At 47.7% G+C, this 25,557-nt stretch overlaps 1 protein-coding gene across 3 annotated transcripts in view; it reads right to left on the bottom strand.

Moving 5' to 3' along the window:
- Positions 1 to 25,557, bottom strand: part of Rab31 (RAB31, member RAS oncogene family) — a 78,313-nt gene that overhangs the window by 3,692 nt on the left and 49,064 nt on the right. For all 3 annotated transcript variants that reach the window (XM_010638634.2, XM_010638632.1, XM_010638633.1), the window contains exons 4-6: positions 15,108 to 15,179; positions 13,597 to 13,703; positions 4,356 to 4,465 (exon numbers count right to left, since the gene is read on the bottom strand). In XM_010638634.2, coding sequence (XP_010636936.1) covers positions 4,356 to 4,465; positions 13,597 to 13,703; positions 15,108 to 15,179 — 289 coding nt within the window. The remainder of the gene's footprint in view (positions 1 to 4,355; positions 4,466 to 13,596; positions 13,704 to 15,107; positions 15,180 to 25,557) is intronic.

Genomic DNA, 25,557 nt, shown 5'->3' with positions numbered 1-25,557 from the left:
AAAATGCCTCTTCTACTTTGTCAGCCTCAAGTGACAAGCAGGAGAGAAAATCCCTAATGACTACCAGCTCTCTTTAAACATTTGTTCAAGTGGCATCTTGCTGCTAACAGGGTGCTACCTCCTCCCTGGGAGAAAGCCATCGATTCCCTGTTCTTCACGTACCTGTGTCCAGTAGGCTCAACACTTTCCAGAGAGAATTCCTTGTTCAGAGTTCCATGGAATTCAGTATCACAAAACAACCACTGCTAACATTTGAATATGCACCCTTCCAAGGAAGCTAGCGTCTTGGAAGACTACACAAATGACGCTCTGTATTACACGGTTCATAACAGGCGAAGTCAGGACATCACATAAACTGCTCTCTAACTTTTGTTTCAGATGCAATGATTTGTCTTTCAGGTCACTAAGCAGAGGTTTCCATCGTTATTTCTCATCCCTTGTTCATACCCATGTACTCTGATTTTTTAAAAACTTTCGGAAGGTTCCATCACTTCCCGTCCTCCTCTGTGGTGAAGGTTACCCCAGAGTGCTGAACGCAGTGCCATGTGACAGGGACGAAAGCAGCGGCGTGGGTGCCAGAGCCTGGCACCGCCTTCTCGGGCTGCAGCCCAGAGCAGGGGCCGAGCCTCTCGAGCCTCAGTTTCCCCGCTGTGAAGAGGGGTGGTAGCAGTGCCTATTTCCCAGGGTAAGTGGCACCCTGCTGAGTAACACATATGGCAACAACCATAACAACGAACAGGAGAGCTCTGCGCATGTGAAACACTGCCTGACAGCACCCTGCATCCACCCGCTCCTAGGGCTCTGTCCCCGGGGCGGGCAGCTGTCTCTGCAGATCAGAAATGTGGCCAGGACTCCAGCAAGGGCCTCAGCTTTCTACCAGTACAGACTTCCCATCATCAGGCCTCAGCCATGCCTTCCAGCAACCACTCAGACACCACTGGCTTCGTGTCTGGACGTATTGCCTAGAGATGATTCTTAGAGGCCACAAGATGTATGTGGGTTCTATGCAGATACGACAGTATTTTCTGCAAGGACCTTGAGCGGCCTCTGATTTTGTTACCCTGCAACCCGTGCCCCTCGGATATGAAGGGACAACTGTATGGTGTCTTTCAACCTGAGAAGAACTGAGATAAGCCAGGCATGCTGGTGCATGCCTGAAATCCCAGCAGGCAGGGGCTGAGGCAAGAGGACAGCTATGAGTTCCGGGCCAGCCTGGACTACATAGTGAGACCCTGTCTCAAAGAAACCATAAAACAAACCAAAAGCGAAACCAGAATTGCTGAGACAAAGGCCAGACCTGTTTGGAGTGCAGGCCTCCGCTCCTTTCCTGTCTTGACTCAGCTCATGGATGCCCCTGGGTGGCAAGGAAGTGAACAGTCTCTTTTCTTTCCCTATCCCTTTCCTGCTAAACTGACCCTCATTTGACAGCTGGCTGTACCATTTTAAAAATTTGCCAAGGATTTGTTTGGCTTTTGACTTTCTTTAACATGCTCCAAAGCCAAGTAACTACCTAGGGAATTACAAAAATCCTGTGGACTTAAAATAGCCAACAAATCATTACAGAACAAGACACCACACGCCCGAGTCTTGGTTTATTTTTTATAAGAACACCCCATTCAAGGTTTTCCAAGCTAATATGCTTAGGACGCTAATTGTATTCATTACAAACAAACAAACAAATGAACATTCCATCCCTATTTTCCAACTAACAAGAAACAAACCGAAAACCAAGTCCGATGCCCTCAAGTGCCTCCGAGCTCACTTTCTGTAAGAGGAAGCCTTGTTCTCATCTCCTCCAGGACCCGAGCAGAGGCCCAGGCTGGCCAGTCCTGCCCCTGTCCAGGCTTTTCCACTGGGAAACTACTGGTTCTGGATATCTCATTTTCTCCTGGACATGCCTGTTCCTGGAACACTGCTCTGGAGAATGCAGGTGTCAGCGATGCCCAGCTCTATTTTAAGAAGGGGAGGAGCGCACGTAATCCAAGTCGGAACAGGGACAAGGCAAATAAATGAGCAGTCTGCTGCAGTCTATTTGGTACACTGGGAACCATGTTTTAAATTTACCTGGAATTAGGCCACCGAACCCCACTGTGAAGAAATTCACCTGAGGGAGCAGAGGCAAAGGCAAGGCACCAGCACTCACAAGTATAGGCAGGTAGGTGAAGGCTGGGGAGAGGTAGATGGACACTCGCAGAGATGGACACAGAGAGACAGAGGCAGAGACCTCAATGGGTACACAGGGAGGGACGGAGATACAGAGGGAGACAGATACACAGAGAGATGATACAGAGAGACGGACGGGTACCCAGACCACCGCGCGGGTACACAGAGAGACGGACACCCACGGAGACAGAGCTACAGAGAGATGGATGCACACTTCCACCATGGCTCTGACTCTGCAAGCTCTCCTTTTAAAGTGATTGTAAACATAGTATAATAACAGAAGCAAACAACTGTGTATTTGCCATGGAAGATGAGGTGATACCAGTATTCTGTGACTTCAAAGGAATTAATTACTTTGCATCCACAATTACTCTGTGCTTCATGCCAAACACTTGTTTTATTTTCATAAATGAAACAGATCACTAGGATCCAGGCAGTTAATTATTCCAAATCCCTATCGCTGTGGCCAGAAAGACCTCCTACACAGGAAGGATCTACACTGGCTAAACCATACAAAGAAATCTTTCAAGACATTTACACTTGCGCTTAGGCTTGTCAATCTCCCTAGGGTCCTTTTCTTTTTTTATTTCAATAATGGCTTCCATCAGCCTCAGAAAGTGTGAGCTCATGCGGAAATTTCAAGGTGACTTTAGGACATGCAAAGCTCTGAGCATCCTCAGCTCCGCAGAACAACAGAAGCTGTGAAATGAGAGGTGTTTGTGTGACACATGCAGGCTGTTCATTAACTGCCCTCCAAAAACAGAAGGCTTAGCAGCAGAACACACCAGAGGAGCCCAGCACCACCACAGAAGAATCCCTGTGCTCTGGGGACGTACGGTCTCCGGTAATGAGATCCTACCACACTCTGCAATGTCCTCCAGAGACACAGGACAGAGCCATGCTGACCCCCTGCCCCCAAGAGGGGCCGGAGACGGCGGCAACACAGCACTGCAGCCTGAGAAACTAGAGGCCGACATGCCAGGCAAGGGGCTGTGGGATACACTGCTGACAGCAGGGAATGACATCCTTCTGGCAGAGGGAAGGGAAGGCAGCGAGGACCCCGGGACAGAGGGTCAGGGGCTGTGGGGAGGCTCAGTAGCACAGCTTCACACATTACTTTTGCATACTTATGCACAGCGGAAGTTACACAAATCAGAATGCTCCCTCCAGCGAATGCCCCTTCAAGCCAATGTGAACACACAGAAGACTCCTCGCGGTGGGTTCCCGAGTCTAAGCAAACAGACCCAAAACCGTCAAATGGAAATGAATTCTGTTCTGGGAGGGGCGGGCTGCTCTGACTCGGAGCATTGCCCACGATGATCCCGGGAGGAGGACAGCAAGTGGCAGGATCCTTTCTGGAGCCGTCCAGTGCCAGGGTGTCTGAGGACAGCTGCTCACTGTTCACAGCTACTTGTCCCGTGTTGGGAAACACCTGTGATCCCAACCTCCCACCCACAGTCTGATCACACTTCCCGAGAACGAGGCTCAGGGCTCAGTTTCCCTGCACACCTTCGGCAGGCAGGAGCCTCTCCGGGGCAAGTCACAGTGAGAGGGTTCGTGACGGTGGCCTGGCGAGCTTGGGCGCTCACCACTGTGCCGACGTGTCAGGGAGGACCTCCATCGGGAAACGGCTCCCTCGGGTCACTCACGGGAAGGGAAGCATACTGTGACCCAGAGTTGGACGAAGGGAGCTTCATCGCCCGTGGACTGGCTCACGGAAACGAGGAAAACCTTCACAGGCCAGCCTTCCACCCCATTCCCAACCTCGAGTCACACGGGACAGAGACATTATCTCTACTGGACAATCACCGGGCAAAAGACATTTGCTGTGAGGCTTCCTAGTTATGCAGTCTGATGAGTGACTGTGAACTACTGCACTACTCCCCTCAGCATGCTAACAGCAAATACTATAGGAAAAAAGGCATCCTTTTCAATTATTATTATTATTTCATTGTTTCATTGTAACTCACAAAGGACAGAAGAGGCGGGTTAAAGCACGGGACAATGGCAACTTAGACCTGAGAGGTACAATGGCAGTGAGCATTACAGGCACAGCTATAGGTTTTATACCCAGGGCAGCGGAGAAACTCAACAGAGGGAAAGTTCTACCTCAGAGCTCCACTGCTTCACCCTTCGGCCCCTGTACAAACAAGAACGCAAGCGAGGCTGCAAACCCAGTCCGGGGTACTCACTGATCCCCTGGAAGAGCTCCTCGATGTTAACAGCATTCTTGGCACTTGTCTCTACCACGACGGCGCCTATGGATTCAGCGTAGTCCTTCGCATCCTTCAGGGGAACCTCCCTGGAAAGAGAGAAATGAGGGCCTGCTCGTGAGATGCAAATAAACCCGAGACCAAACACACAGCACACGTGCGAATATCTTTTCTTCACTGACTACTGGTCTTTCTGTCGACTGATACTGAGTGTCTGTGACACGCTGGGCACTGGAGAGGCTGTGAAACAGGTAAACAGAAGCTAGAGACTCCCAGTCAATGAATAAACACACAAGTACTCAAGTTCTCACAGAGGACGCACCAAGCAGTCATCACAGCTGCCTGGAAACGGACTTCGCCCCACACTCCTTCACCCTCATCCTAGAGCTGATTGCTCTGTAGTTTCACTTCCTTTCCTCCAGCCAGTACCTCCTTCCAGGGTCAAGTTGAAAAGATGGTGAGTAACAGGGCAACTGTGGACAGGAAATGGCTGATCAACTCCTGGGAAAACTAGCTGCTGTTAAAACCCTCCCGCTAGTTTAGACATTCCGGCCCACGGTGATGGAAACCACTCACAACGTCCCATCAGAGCCAAGCGAGGCAGGCAGGCTGCAGGTGCTGCAGGTATGACTGCGCCCTTATTATGGATTATATCTAGATACTCTCCCCAAAGCCTGAAGTACTCCTAGGTGGTGTTCTGGGGAAGGTGACTGGATCATGGGTGTGTGATAATGGGTTCTTCTACTGATGGGCCTACAGCTAGGTGTGATGGTGGGAGGTGAAGCCTGCTGGGAGGAGGTGGGTCGCCAGGCAAGGCCTGAGGAAATATGTATATGTATTTCTTCTACTCCCTTGATCCCAAACACTGCTTCCTGTCTGCCCTGCCATGGACTGTTTCTCCTCTGCCATGCTACCTTGTCTTGGAGCCAGCCAACCACAGTCTAAACCTCTATAAATCGTGAGCCAAAATAAACCTCTTCTTTAACTTGTGGGTGTCGGGTACTGTGTCCTAGTAGCAAGTAACTAAGACAACTCCAAAGCCGCTTCTCAGTCTCCTGGTCCCTAGAGCAGGGTATGTTGTGCTCTGATAAGCCCATAATGTTTTTAAATATCCAACATGTCTCTGTGACATTCGGGTGAGGAAATCATGCTAGCATTACCAGAATTAGGAAATCTCTGTTTAAAATGCTCGCTCTTATAAGATGCTCAGATCAACCTACCCGTGAGATGAAATTAAAACTAAAATGAACTTCTCTTTACAGACAAGGAATAATTACCACCTGCACGATGAATGCCTCCTTGGATAATGCCTGACTACCATGATCTAAGCCCACTGATCAAAGCACCTGACATGGGCACCCTGGGAAGGACTCCTGTTCCCAGAGGGCCTCTCCTGCTTAATAACATGCATCCCCAGCTGCTGTTCACCAGAGCCAAACTCCTGGTGTCATATTCAGGCTGCAGTCTCAGGTTCTCAGCCACAGACCTCAGTGGGCTGGTACCCAAGGAAAAGACCAGAACTTGGAATCCAAGAAGGACTGAGCAGAAGACATGGATTCTCTTGGGGGATGTGGCCTCTTAAGACCCCTTCTCCATACAGAAATGTAGGTTCTTCCTCATGGAGCCAGAGAGAAACCCTGGGAAGAACTGTGAGCTCCAAGTTCCTGCATCCTGTTTGTGCTTTACTTCTTATGAGATTCAGAAGAGTGTGGAGGTCAGAGTCACAAGCTCTGGAACAGACTAGCAGGATTTCAAACTGGCCCTTGATCCTCTCAGTGACAGAATAAGGGACAAGTCCCTTGACTGCTTTGTGTCCAGGCTCTTTAGGAATTACATGTGACCATACAGTGGCTCTTGCCTGGGATGGTGAAGGTGAACATCAACCACTTATAACTGAGTGTGGCACACAGGAAACACTCAGTCCAGGTGGCGACGATGCTGATGACAGATTTGTATGCAGCCCCCTGGGTTTAGTGACATGGCAGTCCCCAGAAAATTCATGCCAGTGGGCAGAATCTGGAGCGGACAGACTGGCTGGTGGGCAGCCTGATTCTCCTGCCATGGAGGGGAGAGGTGACAAGCAGGTAGGCACCCACTGGCTCACCCCTGTCCGCCACCAGATGATTCTCGTCTCATGGGAGACACGTCTACACTGGGCAGGTGTTTGGGATGAGTTTCCTTTGGGAAAGCGGGGTTTTCCCTACTTCCCTCCAGTCTTTCCCAAAGGAAACTCACTCCAAAAACCTTTTCCCTGGAGTCTTAGAAAGAAAATGGAATTCGGGTTCATACTGTGACCCCCTGTAAACTCCAATCTTTAATGTGATCACCTTCCAACTTAAAAGACCCAGATGGAAATAATTTTACTATGCTGGTAATCTACAAAAATACCTGAATTCAATACTGTTATGTTTCAGTGTAAGTGGTGACTTTTCTTTCTGTGTATTTAATCTAGCTTCATTCCTGGAATACAGTCATCCACTTTGTGAGGAGGAAGGAATAATAAATAGTTTTGTAAAAAAAAAAGACAACCGTATCCCTAGTATAGGTTTGTGTGTTCACCACCAGACACAACACTGAGCAGTTCCACCATCACAAGGACCCCTGTGGGGCCCTTTTATAACCACAGCAACATCCTCCCCACCCCCTCACCCTGGTAATCACTCACTGACAGCCCCCGGCAACGCTCATTAGTTTACTCAGCTTCTAATATGTCTGCATTTCAACCACATTCGGTACAGGGAGTCACACACCATGAGCCTTTGGGATTGGCTTCTGCTACAGACCGGATCAAGAACGTCCCCAAAGCCTGTGTGTTAAATCTCTGCCAAGTCTCCCCACCATGATGTGACTGATGTTACAGGTCCAGAGCAATGAGGCTAACAGATCTCTCCCTCTGAAACAGTGCGCCAAAATAAAACTTCTGTCTCTGTAAACTGATTGGTCAGGTGTTTGTTATAGCAGCAGAAAGGTGACTAAAGGTTGCATTCATGTAGATGATTCCCCCGAATGCTCATGTTGCACGCATCTGTGGTTTGCTCCACCCCCCACTTTCTTTTACACCGAGTAGGAGTCCACAGTATGGGGGTGCAGTAGTTTGTATAACCATTTGCTTGCTGAAGGATATCTGGGCTGAGTCCAGTTAGGGCTATAAACCAAGGGTCTATAAATATTCACATGCAGTTTTCCTTTCTCTGGGACAAATGCCTAGGTGTGGCTGCTAGGACACACATCACTGCACCCTTAATTTTATAAGGATGCCATCCAGCTTTCCAGAGTGCCGTGCACATGAGCAGCATCCCCTCTTATGCCAGTGAGGTGGAAATGACCCTATCTGACCATGATCAAACCTGGGTATTGTCGCTGCTTTTTATTTTAGCCATTCAGAATGTCTGACCATGGTATTAGACATTTTCCCTTGTCCTTTCTCCCATCTGCATATTTATTCTTCTGGATGAATGTCTGTTTGCGTCTTTCGCCCATTTTCAAATTAGGGATTTTCTTTTTTACTTCTTTAACATTTTAAGGTTTTTTTTATAGTCCATGTGCTGCCAGTTCTTTATAGATATGTACTTTATATGCATTTTCTGGGGCTGAGGATTTAGCTCAGTGGTTCCACCACCTCACTTGCAAGTGCAAAGTCCCAAGTTCAATCCCTGGTACCCCCGAAAAAGAAGTATTTTCTCCCAGCCTGCAGTTTGTACTTCATCCTCTTCGCACAGACAGTTACAGAGCAAATATTTTTAATTTTGAGGAAGCCCAACTGATCAAATTTTCCCTGTACAGATCATGTTTTTTAGTGTCAAGCCCAAGAACTCTACCTAGCTTCACACCTTAAAGATTTTCCTTAGGAGTTTTTCTAACAGTTTTAGCTTTATCCTTCGCATTCAGATCTGGGACTGTCTTTGGACTAATGTTTACAGAAGGCTGGTGTGGTTCGCTGTGCCTGCGGGTGTGCAATCCCCCACCGTCCGCTGAGAAACCATCCCCTCCCTCAAGCTGCTTCCTCCTCTCCGTCTCAGACCAGCTTCCGGCTGCTCTGTTCCGACCCCCTGATCTGTGCATCTGCTGCACATGCTGAGACCGTCAATTTATAAGCCCCATATGTTCTGAATATTTATGCAAGTCTTGCTTGATTTCTTTCATAAACATTTTGGGTGTTTCAACCCCCAAGCCCTATACGTGCTTTGTTAAATACATACTTAAGAATCTCATTTTCTCCAGAGCACATCTAAAGTGTACTGCATGTTTAATTTCAATTTTTGCATATATTTTAGTGTATAATAAATGTAACTGATTTTTTCATGTTGTTTGTACTCTACAACTTTGTTGAACCCACTTATTATTGGATTAAGAGTTTTGTTTTACTTTTGTTTATTCGAATCTAAAGTGTACTGCATGTTTAATTTCAATTTTTGCATATATTTTAGTGTATAATAATGTAACTGATTTTTTCATGTTGTTTGTAGTCTACAACTTTGTTGAACCCACTTATTATTGGATTAAGAGTTTTGTTTTACTTTTGTTTATTCGTTTGAGCCAGGTGTGATGGTGCATGCCTGTAATCCCAGCACTCACTCGGGAAAGCCAAGGGAGGAGGATGACAAGTTCAAGTCCAGCACGGGAAGCTTAGGAGATCCTGCCTCAAAATTTAAAAAGGGCTAGGGAGGCAGCTTATTACAGAGGCCCTTGGTTCAATCCCCAGTACTACCCTTCCCCCAAAAGGCCTTTTTTGAGACAGGAAGCTCGCCATAAGTTTGAGGCCAGCCTGGGCTACTTAGTGAGTTTCAGGCCAGCCTGAATTACATAGAAAGACCCTATCTAAAAACAAAACAAAAACAAACAAACAAACAAAACAAAACTTATTGGCACAGATCTCACATGGTATATTCTCCAGGAGAGACATGTGCTAAGTCATAAAACAAAGCTCACAATTTTAACATAAAGTCATACAAAGTATGTTTGAATTAGAAATCAATGACAGTCAGAAATTTGGGAAATTTGAAAACAATAATTGTGTGGAAATTAAACAATGCAGTACTAACTAAACAATGGATCTGAAAATAGATTAGAAAATACTTTGAGATGATTAAAAACAGGACTTTAAAAAAGTCATGGGATGCTGCTAAAGTAGAGGTTAGAAGAAAATGTATACCTGTAAATTGTCATGTTAAAAAAGATCTCAAAGAAATATGGGCACTTTTGACATAAAACCTACAGCTAACATCACATTTGGTGAAGACAGACTCCATGCTCCACCCAACCGGTCAGGAGAAGAAAGAAAACCCACCCTCAGCTTACCCCACACTGGACTGGAGTTCCAGCCACACCAATTGGACAAGAAGAATAAATAAATAAAAGGTACTCATGTTGGAAAGAAAGAAGTACACTCTTCCCTTGTGGGTAACGTAAGCTTGCATATAGAAGACTCCCAAAGAATTGATTAAAACACTAGTAGAATGAATCACTAATAGAACTAATAAGTGCGTTAACTCACTAGAGAAACATTCAAAATTTAATCATATTTCTACACTCTAGCAACGAGCCTGACCTAAGTGGAAATAAGAAAACAATTTCATTCATGATACCATAAAGAATAACATTAAACAGGAATAAATACAACCAAAGAAATGGAAGAAGAGTGGGTTGGGGGTCTGGGGTGTGCTCAGGGGAAGAGGGCTTGCCCTGCTCAAGAAAATACATGAGAAAGAAATCATCTTCTCAACAAATTACATTAGGAGAGTTACATATCCAATAGAAAAAGAAGAATGTGGAGCCCTTCTCACATTATATACAAAATTAATATAAAATGTAGGACAGGCCCAAACATATGCACTAAAACTGAAGAAAACATAAGAGCAGATCTTTGTAGTTTTAATCAGCCAATCACTTGGGTATAAGAGATAAAAGAGGAAAAAAGACAAACTGGGCATTAAGTGCCTGCACCTCTGGAGACACGGTGAAGACTGTGCAGAGATCCCCCACAGAAGGGGAGAATATTTGCAATTATGCATTCAGAAGGTACTTGTACTCAGATCATATAAAGAACTCTTATAGGACAGTAATGAAAAGGCAGAGAATCCAGTTAAAACTGGCAAAGGATTTGAAGAGATACTTCTCCAAAGAAGATATGCAAATCATTTGACTTCGTTAAGTCATTAGGAAAATACAAATCAAAACAAGAGGGCCAGGGGTACAAGGCAGTGTACAGTACTTGCCTAACATGTGCAAGGCCCTGGGTTCAATGTGCACCAAAACACACACGCATGCACACACACGCATACACACACACACACAGGGTAGCTATAATAAAAAAGATAGATAATGACAAGTATTGAGGAGGATATGGACAAATTATAACCTCATGCACTGCCAGTAGGGTGTCAAATACTTGGAAAACAGTTCCTTTGAATGCTAACCACAGAACTACATGTGACTCAGAAGTTCTGCTCCTGGGAACATATGTAAGAGAAATATATGCTTAGCCACACAAAATTTGTACATGTTTGTTCATATCTGCATTTTTCATAGTGGCCAAAAAGTACAAACAACTCATATGGCAACTGATAAGTACAATGTGTGCACAATGTGTACAATAAGTACAATGTCAATGTCCACACAAGTTTCTTATTGGAACATAAAAATGAATGACATACTGATACACGCTATAACATGCATGAACTTCAGACCACATACTATATGATCCCAAATGCACAAAACACAGAAGGACAAATTTATGGAGACAACATCACAGGCCAGCAGTTCCCAAGGGCTGGCGGAAGGTGGAGACTGGGAGTCACCACACACAGGCGTGGTGCTCTCTGTAGGGTGATGGAAATGTCTGAACGCCAGGTGTGACGATGACGGCACCACTCTAACTGTACTGCACACTTCAAAAAGAGTTTTTAAGACTTGTTAATTATTTTAATAAAATATATTAAATGTTTAAAAATTTAAACGTACTAAAACCAAACTAGCCTTTCTGTCGACCCGATCGGGTGTGGGGAGGTGCACAGTCATTTCCTTGCTGCATAATTCAACCATCCGAAATCACTCAAGCACAAGGCAAGACATGCACTCGGCACTTTAAACCGCAGGATCCCGGAAAGCCACATTCAGGCCAAACTAGCAGAAGAGGATTCTGCCCAGACAGCCTGTGCACTGGGGACAGAGGCCCTGATGTCAGCGCTGGAGGCCGAGGCTAGATAGCTTGAATTCTCTCCCACAGAGGACGGAGCAGTCAAGCACTGAGCTGACCACTGGGTGAGACGGACCCAGGATGCAACCAGGAATCCTAACCAACATCCTTCAGCCTGACACGGGTTTCTGCTCGACATCCAGTCCTTAGCAGCCCCACACTACGGCTTGGCTTCACTCGAAGTCGGCCCTCTGCCCCCAGGCGGTGGCACTGATACCACACTCTCTCACAGCCGACTCCACCCACGGGGGGCCTGTGGGAGGCTCAATGCAATCAGGCAGGGAACGCGAGCCGGGCGAGCTGCTTCCGGATTACAGTGGACACAGCAGGTATCTGAACTAAGTCTGGGGATTTTAAAGATTTGTCCAACCCCCAGAAAAACAAGCGATTAAGTGCTGTTTATGGCTGTTATTACAAACCAGCCTGATGCAATATGATCTAAAGCTGGTGAAATCCCAAAGAAACAGAGCAATTTGTTAAATTCCATGTTAAGAACTTTCACAGGATCTGTCTTCATTGCTTATTTGACTTTGGTTTAACCATATTTAGATGGGCAGAACCAGAAGCAGGATGCAGTCGTCTTTATGAACATCAACAGCTAGCATTTCTGAGATGTAAGTCAGCCCAGAGAGAACACGAGTCCATGACGGCAGAGCCCTTCCTTGGCAGTTTCACTTCCCATGGTTTCAGTTACTGTGGTCATCTGGGTTCAAAAATATGAAATGGAAACTTCCAGAAATAAACAATTCATGTTTTAAACAACTTTTATTACAGTAGATTGTCACGGATGTTCTATTTTGTTGTCAGTTCCTATCAATGATCTTTTACTAGGCCGAATGCATATATTAAACATTATTGTAGGGAGAAAGCATACTGTGTAGGGGTTTAGTACCATCTGTGGTTCCAGGCAACCCCCACAGATACAGGAGACTATCGTGCAGCCCTGCAAAAGTAATGCTCATTTAGTGAAACAGCCCGCTTGCTTATGTGGCCAGATAAAGGTCTCAGCAGATCCCTAGTGTGTACCCGGTCCTCACCAGCCTCTTGCTGGGTGCTGTGGTCCAGATGCCTTTTGAGGCATCCCCCAAAGTTATAGGTCCTGAGAGCTTGGATGCCAGGGATTGATGCTGAGGTGTGGAATCATTAACAGGTGAGCCTGATGGAGCGTGGATAGGTCACTGTGGACTGTCCTGAAGACAGGAATTTGTGGTTCTCCAGGGACCCTAGCTCATCCCTGCAAGAGTGGGTTGTTATAAACAGAACAAACTAGCCCCGCATCTCTTTGGCTTCCTGTGTCACCAAGAGACCCCTCTGGCTCAAAGTGGTTCTCTTTTTGATTCTCTACCATGTTATGCTGAAGCTGGGACACCGGTGTCACATTCTTAAACCTCCAGAAGTGTGAACAAAGTAGACCTCTTATCTTTATATGACACCAGCCTCAGATATCCTGATATCCTGATATCTAACAGAAAACTGACTAAGACAACAGGTAAAGGAATCCATTATCGTCAACATACTGTCACTTAAGAATGTCCCTATAAAACGGCATATTTGGATCTTAGAACAAAGTAGTGATATGATATAGATTAGAATATATCTTTAGGCTGAAATCTAGAACTAAAACAAACAGGAATGCTATGGAAAATATTAAGAATTCTATGATCCTTAACTATATGAAAGTGTTATAAAAATTATATTAGCAACAATGATAGTGACAGAAAACATAGAAATAAAACTAACAAAACAACATGATCCCAAGATATCTAGAGGCAGGGATGTACTTGTGCTGTGTACAGGAGATTTTAATGCAATATTCATCACTGTGGGCCCAAAGATTTGCACCAGTCCTTCGTTCTCTCTGGGGGATTAGTACCACACTGATTACCAGTTGCTGGCCACTGGTCACATCCTTACACTAAGCACACAAACAGCAGCAAAGGCGTAACAGTGCCTCATTACCCACAGATGCTCAGAGATGAAGGACACCTCTGTACGCACAGACACATGGGGTTAAATGCCCCTTACCTAATGTCAGAGAGGTCGCACTTGTTCCCAGCAATGGCCATCACAATGTTCTCTGGGCCATGTTCTTTCAATTCTTTGACCCACTTCTTCAAGGTATGAAACGAATCCTAAATGGAAAACATAAATATGAATCACTGAAAAGACTGCCACTATGATATTCCAACCAGGGAGAAATACAAACCCAATATAATTTAACGGACAAAAATACTTTCAGAAGACTCCCATACTCAATATTAGCTAAGTCATTCCTCACTGGGCTGTAAAAGGTTCTTCTCTCCAAAACCGAAACTTGATGAAGTTAGGAAGATCATAGATAAGAATGATTTTCATCTATGGTCCCGACTCCACATGAATGAAGACAGCAGGACTAAGTGTCCACGCTTACTCCAGGGGACACACATGCATCGGTGAAGAGTGCTGTTTTCCTGCTGACCTTTCCCACACAAGGGTCCCCCCGAGACAGGACAACTTGGAAGCCACATTCACCAGAAGGGTCAGGACAGGGTGGTCCTGGCGTCATGTCACAAAGCTGACGGTCACAAGCACTACTCAGCACTCCAGAGAAGCAGTAAATAACTCACTTTGTGGGAGTGTGAAAAAAATCCCATTGAACAACTGCAGTTATTTATTGATGAATACTCTTAGCCTTGACATGACAAACTACAATACAGCAGTTGCCTGATCTATGCGTAATCCAAACCCTGTAATACGATGTCTTTTCCCCATGCATACTCACCTATGATACAGTTTAATTTATAAATTAGGTACAGTCAGGGGTTAACAATGATAATACAATAGAATACTTACTGTATAACAATATACTGTGGTGAAAGTTATTTTAACTCATGAACTGTTTTTTGGAATTTTTCCATTTAACATTTTCAGCTGGCCACTGGCCCCAGGAAACTGGCAATGCTGCATGCAGATACAGCATAGCCGCCTCACACACATAAACACTTGGTGTTTTCATAGGGCAGCTGCAACGCCGACAGAAAATAAGTACCCTCTGGCTATACAGTGTGTACAAGGGAGCGATGAAACAGTGATTGCTAGAGGTGGGGAAGGGCAAGGAGAAGGGGGACAGAAGGAGTAAGAGGGGCTTTTGGGGACCAGGCAGGGTGCTAGGGGGTGGGGAAGAGGAGGTGCAAAAGCAGAAGGACGGGCGGTGCATGCATGCACAGAAACACCACCATGAACCCCGCCAGTCTGCACGATTGTTATGTGTCAATAATAATTTTTAAACCAAGAAGGAAAAAAATCCTGAGCAGAACTTAAAAACACAGCGCGAGCTGGCACAGCCTCGTCCTGGAACGCAGTCAGCGTTAACAGAGAAAGTGCACTGTTTAATTCAGCAGGTAAACGTGAGGAGCTCCGCTGCCTATGGGTGAAAAGCACCAAGGTAGTGCTCGCTGTGCCATCTCGTCCTGGGAGGTCTCACCGCGGGTCCCGGTGAGACTCACACGTCAGCTCTGTGTGGCCAGACGGCGTCAGCACTCCAGGCGACGTCTTACCTGCTTGGTGATGTCGTAGACGATGACGGCTGCTGCAGATCCTCGATAGTACATCGGAGCCAGCGAGTGAAACTGTTAAAACAACGAACAGCTCAGGCAAGAGTGAATGGCAGCCTTTAAGCTCTGGGGTCTGCATTATCCCAATAAGACCCATAAGTTCCTCTTAGGATCCCTTCTGGGCTTTCAGTAAATAACAAATTGCTCTCCCCTATGTGCACACACCCACGCACATGCACACTTGGGGTTTACAGAACATGAAATCTACTAGGCAAAAGCCGAAACTCAAATTTTATACGAAAGGTTGCCATCCTGTGAGTTTTCCACTGTTCTGCTCATCAATTCTGATTCATGATTGCCCCAGTGCAATCTCATTAAAATATGCAGCAGTAAGGAAAAGACTGTGCCCGAGGGAGGGAACCGGAACACTGGCAAGGATCACAAGGCCACACTGGGGTCTGGATGTTGCCCACCCAGGGACCCAGTGCAGAGCTGGCTCCTGTACCTAAGGTCGCCAGTGGTGAGACATCAGTGCGCTCCATTCCAAAGGGCTGACAAAGCGAGTGTCACTGGTTACTAGACTCCTCCAGGCCCAAATAGAATAATCATTCTCAGAACACGTTACATGCATTTCAGAGAAGGAACCAGTCTTGATTTGCCTTTTGTTTAATTCAAGTATTTCTTGGAAGGGTTTTGCAAGCCAATGGGGAAAACAAGGTCAATAGAGAGATGAACATAGATAGATGTAGAAATCCACAGAGGAGGAGCCAAAACACATTTTAAAACATTTTCAATTAGTACAAAAGATTGAAAATAGGGACAACGATAAGGCACTTATCAATTTATTAGGTGTTGGAAGACCTGCAGGCCCAGTGTGGTGTGGATTTGGGGGTCACATCCTCACCCCGCACAGGAATGCTCCCTAGCACTTCTTTTAGCACTGTTGTGGGTAACTGTTGGATGTAGATAGAGAGACAGACTCGGCAACCCACTTACCTACACTGGCATGACCGCCATACGGAGAAACACACAGCCCTGTGGTATACATGAGAGCAAATCTTTGAAAACCACCTACGAATCCACTCCTCCGAGGGCCCTGACTGGGTCCTGTGCGGTGTTGAGGATGGAATGTTCATGTCCCCAAAACCAGGCTGAAGCCTTAGCTCCCTGTGTGACGGCTTCTGGAGGTGGAGCCTCTAGGAGGGAATCAGGCTCAGCTAAAGTCACGAGGAGCAGCCTCTGGGAGGGAATCAGGCTCAGCTAAAGTCACGAGGAACAGCCTCTGGGAGGGAATCAGGCTCAGCTAAAGTCATGAGGAGCACTCCTAGAGAAGGGACCAACCCCTCCCTCTCCCCCTACTCTCACACACACACACACACACACACACACACACACACACACACACACAACCCGGCTTGATGAAGATACAATAAAGGAAGGTAGCTGTCTAACAACCAGGGAGAGGCCCTCACCAGTCATCAACTCTTTCCCCCTTTGACCTTGGATTCCCAAGGCTTCAGAACTGTGAGAAATAAATGTTTGTTCTTTAGGCCACTCAGTCTATAATACTTTGTTATAGCAGCTGGAGCTAGTGAAGACATATATAGAATATTCTACAACCATTAAAATGATGGTACAGGTTTTTATTTATAGGGAAAGGCATCTCTGATAGACTGTTAAATGAGAAAATACCCTCAAAGCAGCACATATAATATAATTTAGGGTAAAATGTATGTGAAAGCTTGTCTCTACATACCAAAAACATGATATTCCTCAAAATGTTCATGGGATTTCTAGTATTCTTACATTTTTCCTTGTAAGACTCTAGAGCGTGAATCTCTATACAGTAATATTAAGTAAAAATGGGTTTTAAGTTAAAATAAAGGAGCATCCATCCTTCCTGGGGTGCGGGGAAGCAGAGAAGAAAGGACGGATGGATCCTGGAGCTTTTGGCCCAAAAAGTAAACCCACGATTCATGCTCTCCCCACACACTTCTCACGGAATAAGGCCTTCCCGGTAGGGATGCCCATTTCCCTTCAGTACACAGCCACGCTGTGGCACTCAAGTGGAGTGAAGAGGAGGCAGGTCACCCATCCCCTTCCAAGTCACTCTACAAAGTCTCTGCCCAGAAGAGAAACCACCCTGGAGCCTCCGAGGCTTTCAGAAAAGGGAAGGGGCTGGGTGAAGCTCAGGATGAGCCAGGGCGTTCACAGCTCAGCAGTGCAGAGCTCAGGGGAGGGATGGCCCACACCTGCCCTGCATGTCTTCCCCATGCACCAACTGCCCAACACCATGTGCTTGTCATAGCATTATGCTTCTATAAATCCATGTGTATTAGTGAGCACTCCTCTTGCTGAGACACAATACCTGGCACCCACAACTTAAAAGAGGGGTTTAACTTGACTCATGGTTTCAAGGGATCCAGTCCATGGTTAGCCGGCTCCAAGCCAGGAACATCATGGCAGAAGGGCATGGCAGAACAAAGCTGCTTAGTCCGTGGCAGCCAGAAAGCAGAACAGGAGAACAGCACCAGAGAGGAAGGGGCCAAGGACCAGACATGGACTCCACAGCCACACCCCATGACCCACCGGACACACCCAGACATGTGTTGTCCTAAGACGCTGGGTGGACCCCAAGCCAATCAGGTTGCCTGTCCAGGTAACTGCATGTCTAGCTCACCCTTCAGCAATCCACCCCTCACACAAAAACCTCTGGAATTTCTGCCCAAAGGGAGGAAAGAGCAATGCACCTTGGCAGCATTCCTGCTTTACTAAGGACAAAGAATGCAAATAAAGTGTCCTTTCAGCCCAGCTGTACAAAACAACTGTTTTACATTTTTGTTGCTGCTGTTTTTGGTACCAGGGAGGGGACTGAATTCAGGGCCTTGGGCTCTAAATCCCCAACCACCCATTTTTAATTTTCAAAATAGTCTGCCTCGAAGAAGGAGAGTCATCACAAACTAGCTGTCAGAAGTCAAGCACAAGAATAGCAAACCGGGCATGGGCAGAGACAGATCACTCTGAAGCAGCCAGCATGTGCCGGTCTCATGAATTATTGACAAGAACTTGGTGTACGATGCATGCCTCTGCCTTCCTTCCTCCAAACGGAATCACTCTGAAATAAATCTGTTCGTGAAGCCACTTAAAGGACTTTATTGCTGGAGTCTTGGGGGTTTTAATGAGTTAAAAGTTCACATCTCACTTCCAAAACCCAATAATGCATCGACCAAAGGATAATATTTGTGGAGGACAAAAAGATAAATCACCTTGAGCTTGCAATGTCTATCTTTCCCCACAGAGAAATGGAACAAATATACCAGCCTCAGCCTCCACACTCCACAGGACAGGACCCCATTTCCGTGGGTCAGAAGTAAGATGGACAAGAGGCCCACAGAAAATAAATTCCTCTAGAAACAAAGTTCACAAACACCAGAGGTTGACAGCACTTTATTTCAAATCTCACCTTGAAAGGTTGTTTGGAATTTAGCCCTACAGATGCTAATTCAAAACCCTTTCTTTCCCAGCTCCCTGTCAAAGCATCTAGACTCCAGATTCCATGAGTCAGACAACTCTCTGGTGTCACTGACTGGGTTAGAGGCAGCACGGGAAATTGTGAAAAGCCAATCCGTCACTACCAGAGAAATGGATGATCACAGCCACGGTGCATGTGACTGTTTTAATTGCCGATGTCCACATGGTAAGCAGATGGAAATGGCTTGCAGCACTCCGAGCCTCTTGAATTTCTCAGCTTTCACAGATGGAAGCTGTGTTAGTCCGCTTTGTGTTATTATAATAAAACACCAGAGATGATCAACTTGGAAAAAGTACAGGCTTCTTTTGGCACACAGTCTGGGGGTTTCAGCGCATGATCAGCTGGGCCTGTTGCTCAGCACGTCTCGGTGGCAACGTGCAACAGAGCAAAACTGTTCACCTCATCACAGGCCAGAGTGCAGAGAAAGGAAGTGGAGGGCACGGGTCCCACAGCGCCCTCTGAGGGTGCGCCTCCCCGAGGACCCAGCCTGCAACACACAGACCCGAGGGGAACTCCAAGGTCCAAAGGACAGTGGACTCTGCCCCAGCCCCCACCTCCAGCAAGCAGCAGAAGACAGAGAGGGCTGTGTGGAAAGCCATGGGACACATTGCTAGAGCCCGGAGACACTCACACTCGAGCGAACAATCTCACCTCCCTAGGGAATGGTCAGAGATGGTCATGGAGTCGCCAGAATTCAGGGCAGAACGTCGGTGATGCTGAAAACTCTGAAGCCATCTCACTGTCTAGCCATCCAGGAGAGGAGACACACATTTTGGTTTAATCACGTCATGGAGTATGGGGCAGCCACTGAACATTTGTGGAAAATATGAAATGGCACATAAAACAAGTCGGGATACTTTGCTATTTTCTCAAGGATTCCTGCAGAACACTACACTTTTGAAGGGTTTTTTGAAGAAAAATGTTTCCTGGCAAAATAAATTTGAGGAACATTACATATATTAATACTGCTCTAGAGGTTTACAAGGTATTATTAGTACATTAAAAGCTCTGACATTTTCTGTAGCAAAGAAATCTATTTATTTTGGTTTTAACTCAGGATTTTCATCAACTTTTAAACCTTTTTTCAAGTAGTATTTATTAACATCCAGGAACCTATTGTGTGTGGTCAGATCTCTCCCTGGGGCTTGGTACAAAGAGAACAGCTCCGTGTTCTAAGGCCTGGCCAGGCTCTGTCCTGGTTTTCATCACTGGTACACAGCAGCACAGCTCTGCCATCCAGGAGTGCAGGGGCGGAAAATACATGAGGTTTCCAAAGAAGCCCGTTGCTCTGAGCTCTACAGAACGGCTCTGAAGCGAGGTTTGTGGGGGCCACTCTGTCCCTGGTGAGCCACACCCAGCTGGGAGTGGACAGCTGCAGGCGCCAGGGCCCAGCAGAAATCCTCGCCCTCCCAGAGAAGGCAGCCGAGGGGGAGCCAAGGACAGAAGCCAATAGAGAACCACAGAGGACCTGGAGGACTCAAATGGAAAAGGAAGCATACGAGAAAATTCCTGACATTCCCGACATTCTCAGATGGCAAAAGTTGAATAGAAAAGCACAGCAATGAAAGCACTTCCTGTGCCATTCAAAAGAACAGTTCCATTTTACACAGACCCTCTCTCTTTGCAGCTGAGCCAGGCCTACTTAACATGCACAGAAGGCCTGCCCGAGGGACTGGAAGAGCCGGGAGACGATGCCCAACTGCAAGCAGCCCCTGCTTCCCAAATCCGCACCAGGAGACAGCACCCGTCTTGCTTGCTTTTGAGTTATTAAAAAAACATTTGAGCATGATGCACGATTTTTGCCATGACAGAGGATATCTTGTTCTTTTCTTTTTCCTTCTCATGGGTCACCGAAGCCAAAGGGCACCTGGGGACCCAGGGACAGACGGAAAAGCAGCAGGAGGAAGCCAGGATTGGGACCCGAAGACCTAGGGCTCCATCCTGACCAGCACTGTGCACATGAGAATATGAATCCAAACATCGTTCCACAAAAAAGATGTCAGTGGTGGGGCAGGGACTTGTGTTTTTAAAAAGACAACAAATGGACTGAGTACCTCAATCCTTGGTAAAGAAGCCAAGGAATTAAAATGCTGTAGAAATGTTTTTTTCCACGCATGAAACCATGAAGGTCAAGGAGCCTCGAGTCAGACATCAGGGAACTTCCTGAAAGTCACACGTTCCTGCCTGTTCCTGTGCACATGGAGAAGAGGCCAGGATGTGGGCTGCTCCCGTGAGGCAGGGAGTTAGACACGAGCTGGCCTAGGGACAAATGAGGGGCCAAAACAGCACACCGTGTGGAACAAAAACGTCAGTCCATCTACAACACATTCACAATCATTTCTTAGGTCTCATTGATAACAGGGAACAGGGTATAGGGATGACACAGAACCTCCTAATAATCCAAATAATACAAGGGAGATAGGATGACTCCCAACTTGCTAGATGTCCTGTAAGACTTGAATAAGCTAAAGTGACTCCATGCTAATAGGCCAGAGACTGTGCTTCGTTATATGCTAATTGCTAACTTGGCTAACAGCCCGCCCAGGGGCACATGGTACGACAAAAGGTGACCACAGAACATTTCCTGCACGAGATGAGCAGTGTGTTTGGAATCTTGTCCTCTGGTAGTTCTGTGAATGCCCTCACTTTTGTTTAGAAAAACCCTATAAAAAGGACCTCAGCCCCTGAGCAGTTGCCTCTCTGAGCTACCTGGCTCCGGGAGTGCTGTCTGGCCAGACTAATAAAGGTCTATTTACCATCTAGCCTGGTGTGTTCCCTCCTGGGTTTCTGGTTTCTCGTTTCTCCGTCGAGCTCCCGGAGCCTCGCTGGGTGTTAGGACCCAGCATTGTGGAGGCCTTTTCGGCTGTTCATGCTCCGTGGAGTGGAAGTGAGACTTTTAAGTCTTACAGTCCGATACACTGAGTTCTCATGCTCTAAAAGTCAAAGAATAAATTCTAGGGACAATGGAAGTCAAGGGCTTGGAGAGAAGGACAGCTTCTAAGAGAGACAGAGGGGACCAGAAAGTGGGTTGCCCATGAGCCCCAGTTCTCAAATAAGTTTTATAGAGCACAGTCACGAGGAGGGTATGAAATCACGAGGCGGGCATAAGGCGGGACAAAATCACGGTTGGCCAATAAGATTACAAGTACAGTCGCTTAGGCGATATCGATCCAAAGTGGAAGGAAGTCACGTGGCAAGCATGTAGGGAAAGCAGAAGGGCCCTTCTGGGAAGGGATGGTTAAGGTCCTGGTTCCCCACCCAGCTACTTAATGCCTATTTAGAGTATCAATCATTATGGTTTATCTCTGGGGAAGCAGGCACAATCATTTTATCTTTGTCTCAAGGCCTGGCCTTCAATGAATGCACCTCCCGCTATGGTTGTAATGAGTTCTTACCTCCTCACTGGCTCCTTTGAGGGCCCAGCCCCGTCCAACTGCCTATAAGACTTCCAACTTAGCTGTCTACCATATTAGGCCCTAAGCAGCCCATGGAGCACAATGACATCCTCAGGTCACACGTCACACACATCCCTCCTGGGGGCTGTCTAACCCCAGGACAAGGCACAGCGCCTCCCTGACTGCCACTGCCTGCAGCCCAGTGATGCCAGTGTTCTTCAAAGACCCCCTGCTCCAGCCGATTTAAATGAAGAACTCACCTTTTGTGAGTTTCTTACATAACGAGAGCCCCTGGGGAATCCTTGGCCATTTAAAAAGGATGGGAAGATATTGTACAGTTCCTAAGTAGCTTCTAAGTGAAATGAGATAAGCATCATAATTGCCCCACATCCCTGACCCCAACAGTAACTCCGGGGTATATAAAACGCATCCAAACTCACATAAGATGTGAAGCCTTCTCACCTGAAGACATCAGGATTCTCTCTATTTGCACTGTACAGTGAGTCCTACCTGGACTGCTGCATGGCCACCCACTGTCCTGACTGACTTCTTTCATCACGAAGAACCAGGGGAGTGGGGCCCAGCTCCTCGCTTGGTCAGGACCCGGCTTCCCCATAATACTAGGACCTCAGACAGTTGGCCGTGTCCCTCCCTCTGTCCCCTTAGCTGAGGCTGGTGGTCTCTGCCCTCCTGGCCTCGGGATCAAGGCAAGCAAACACATCCACAGCAGTGCCCCTGCAGGGTGGGCCATGCCCAGAGCCAGACTGCTCCGCTCAAGGTGGGAGGGCAGCTGCCCGGCTACAGAGCCCGGGAGCCCCCTCAGAGCCACCCATCTCAGAGGCCCTTCCAAGCCTGGCTTTTGATCATCCCAGGGCTGTCACAGGAACCCAGCTATGCCTCCTCCAGGAGACGCCACCCTGCCCTGACCAGACATCCGTGATTCCTTGGCACCGCTGGCACCAGAGCCTCAGCACTGACCTCACAGCCGCCATTGAACTGCTGGGTTATGGTATTTATTTACGTAGACCACTGGATACATTTCCTTTCACCTTTTTACTGTAGACAAGGCAGAGAATGATGAGCACCCATGCTCCTGTCCCCAGCCTTAGAGCCATCAATGCTGAGGCCATCGTACCTTAACTGAACACTGCGGATGCTTTTCTTTGTGTATAAAATCCTTCTCACTCACTCAGAATAAAATCCAGGCTCCTTACTGTGGGCCCAAGGCTGCAGCCCCTGGGGCTCCGTCCCCTCACAGGCCCTGCCCTGCTCGCTCCGTGTTACCCCCGCTGGACACAGACAAGGCCGTCCCTGGCTTCTCAGCGGGTGCTGACCCCTTCGCCTTCCCCAAGGCTTTGTGGGCCAAGAAGACGGAGTGGCTGGCACGTCCGGCCGCTCATCTGAAACGAGGCTCACTGACGCTGTGCCTCGAGACGGGCTGATGAGGTACCTGCTCACCCGCTCCCCGGCCTTCCGGACACTGGCGGAGACAGTCTCCGCTCTGCTCAGTGGGGAACTGGACTTGGTCGGTAGAATGATGGCCCCCAAACACATCCCGGTCCCAGGGCCTGAAGCCACACCTTGGAGGGAGGCGATGAGGCTGCCAACGGTCACCTTCAGGTGGGGACCTGGCCCCACAGGCGGGGAGAGGACCCCCGAGGCTTCTCTGTGGGCTCTGGAGGGCGTGGGGGGCCCTGAGGATGGCAAAGAGGGGGCTCTGGTTGCAGCCCAGTGACACTGTGCTGGCCGTTGCACCCTCTGCACCCTAAGACAGAAAACACTTAGTGTGGGGGCAGTGAGCACCCAGCAGCCGCAGGAACAACAGAAAGCAGAGGGTGATGGGGATGCGGGTCTGAAGACCCTGCACTGGCTGGCCCTTGCTCTGCTGTGCAACTTAGGAAATCAGCTGTGCAAAAGGAGAACCGAGGAGAGGAAGGTAATAAGGAGGTAGATCTCGGTACTTCCTGGACGTACTGCAGGCCAAAGGGAGGCGGGCAGGGCTCTGCCGTGACAGAAGGGAGCCCAGGAGTCCAAAGCCAGCCATGGCCCATGTGGCCACACAGGAGGAGGCTGCCCACACAGCCGAGGTCTGGGCCCTGAAGAGCTCGGGGACCCCTGTGCCCCTCCTCTCCAGGTGGGACCACACCGTGTGCTCCAGGACCATCTTGAGCCCTCAGTGCTGGGCTCACATCTTCCCGTTCTGGTGACAAGCAGCAGCCCCCAAAGTCACTGTGACTCCACCCAAAGTGGCCATGTGGAGGGAGGGTCCAGTGCACATGACCTGACATCAGTTCTTGGGAAAGAGACGCAGGGATGTAGGCTGCACATTCACTGCTCCTGCAGACCACCCTCCCGGGCCACAGGGAATCCCTAGGAAAACAGTTCCCAGGGGCGGTGGGGACTGTGCTGCGGGGTGAATTTTGGCCCCCAGCAGTGGGCGGGTATAGGACTGGACTGTGAGGACCGGCTCACAGCAGCTCCCAGGATCACAGTCTCCTCTGACTTGTGCAGCAGCCCATGGCAGCAAACCACTTTCCTGACCACAGATCCTGGGCCCCAAGACAGAAGGAAAGAGCAGGAGCAGCCCTGTGGTGTTTGGGAAGCCTGACCCTGGCTTCGGCGAGGCACAGGCCTCCACTGCGCCCTGGGCTGCCCTGGGCCTCCTCAACAGGCCTGCAGGACCCACTCTGGGGTTGCATCTCTGCACGTGGAGCACAGGCTCACTGATCAGATCACCTTTCTGGGCAAAATTAACCAGAAGTAGATTAACAAGCACCTGGCTAAACACACAGGGCGCCTGGGTTAGACCGTCAGAGGCTGGAGATGAGCACCGCGTTTTATCCTTCTCAGCACCAAGGGTACAGGGCAGCGTGTTAACAGTGGGCTGGGAAGGTAGCTAGGGAGGCGGCTGGGTGGCAGAGTTCTGGCCTAGCACGCACACGCCCCTGCGGTGGATCTTCAGCATCACAATGAACAAAGAGGACACGACTACAACATTTATTAGTCGTTTTCGGTGACTTTCTGGAATCCTTGGACTATCTCACAGTTGAGTGGACTGTGCACGCTAACCAGGACCAGGAAGTCTTTCGAGCCAGTAGATTGCAGAAAAGTACCACATTCTCTTCAGCACTATGCAGTAAGTCTGGTCCTATGTTGGAGAATATTGTCGCAAAATTAAATCAGCTGCAAATAATACTGTTTTGAAGATACTCTTTCTTTCAGACAAGATTGGGCGCATTCAGGGTAGTATGGCCGTAGACGATACGCTTTCTTTCAAAGAATATAAATTAGTCAAAGATCATAAATTTAAAATTTATTTTAAAAATAATTTTTTTAATTTAAAAATAAATTTTAAAAAAAAGAAGCCAGGTGTGGTGGCGTATGCCTGTCCTGTAGTACCAGCACTTTTAGAAAGCTGAGGCAGGAGGACTGTTGTGAGTTTGAGCCCAGCCTGGGCTAAATAGTGAGTTCAAGGTCAGCCTGAATTACATAGAGAGACTCTACCACAAAAAAAAAAAAAAAAGAG

Source organism: Fukomys damarensis, unplaced genomic scaffold, assembly GCF_012274545.1.
Source record: "Fukomys damarensis isolate Sample0158 unplaced genomic scaffold, DMR_v1.0_HiC HiC_scaffold_30, whole genome shotgun sequence".
NCBI lineage: Eukaryota > Metazoa > Chordata > Mammalia > Rodentia > Bathyergidae > Fukomys > Fukomys damarensis.
The sequence above is the reverse complement of the archived record's forward strand: the minus strand, read 5'-3'. Positions and strand labels throughout refer to the sequence as shown.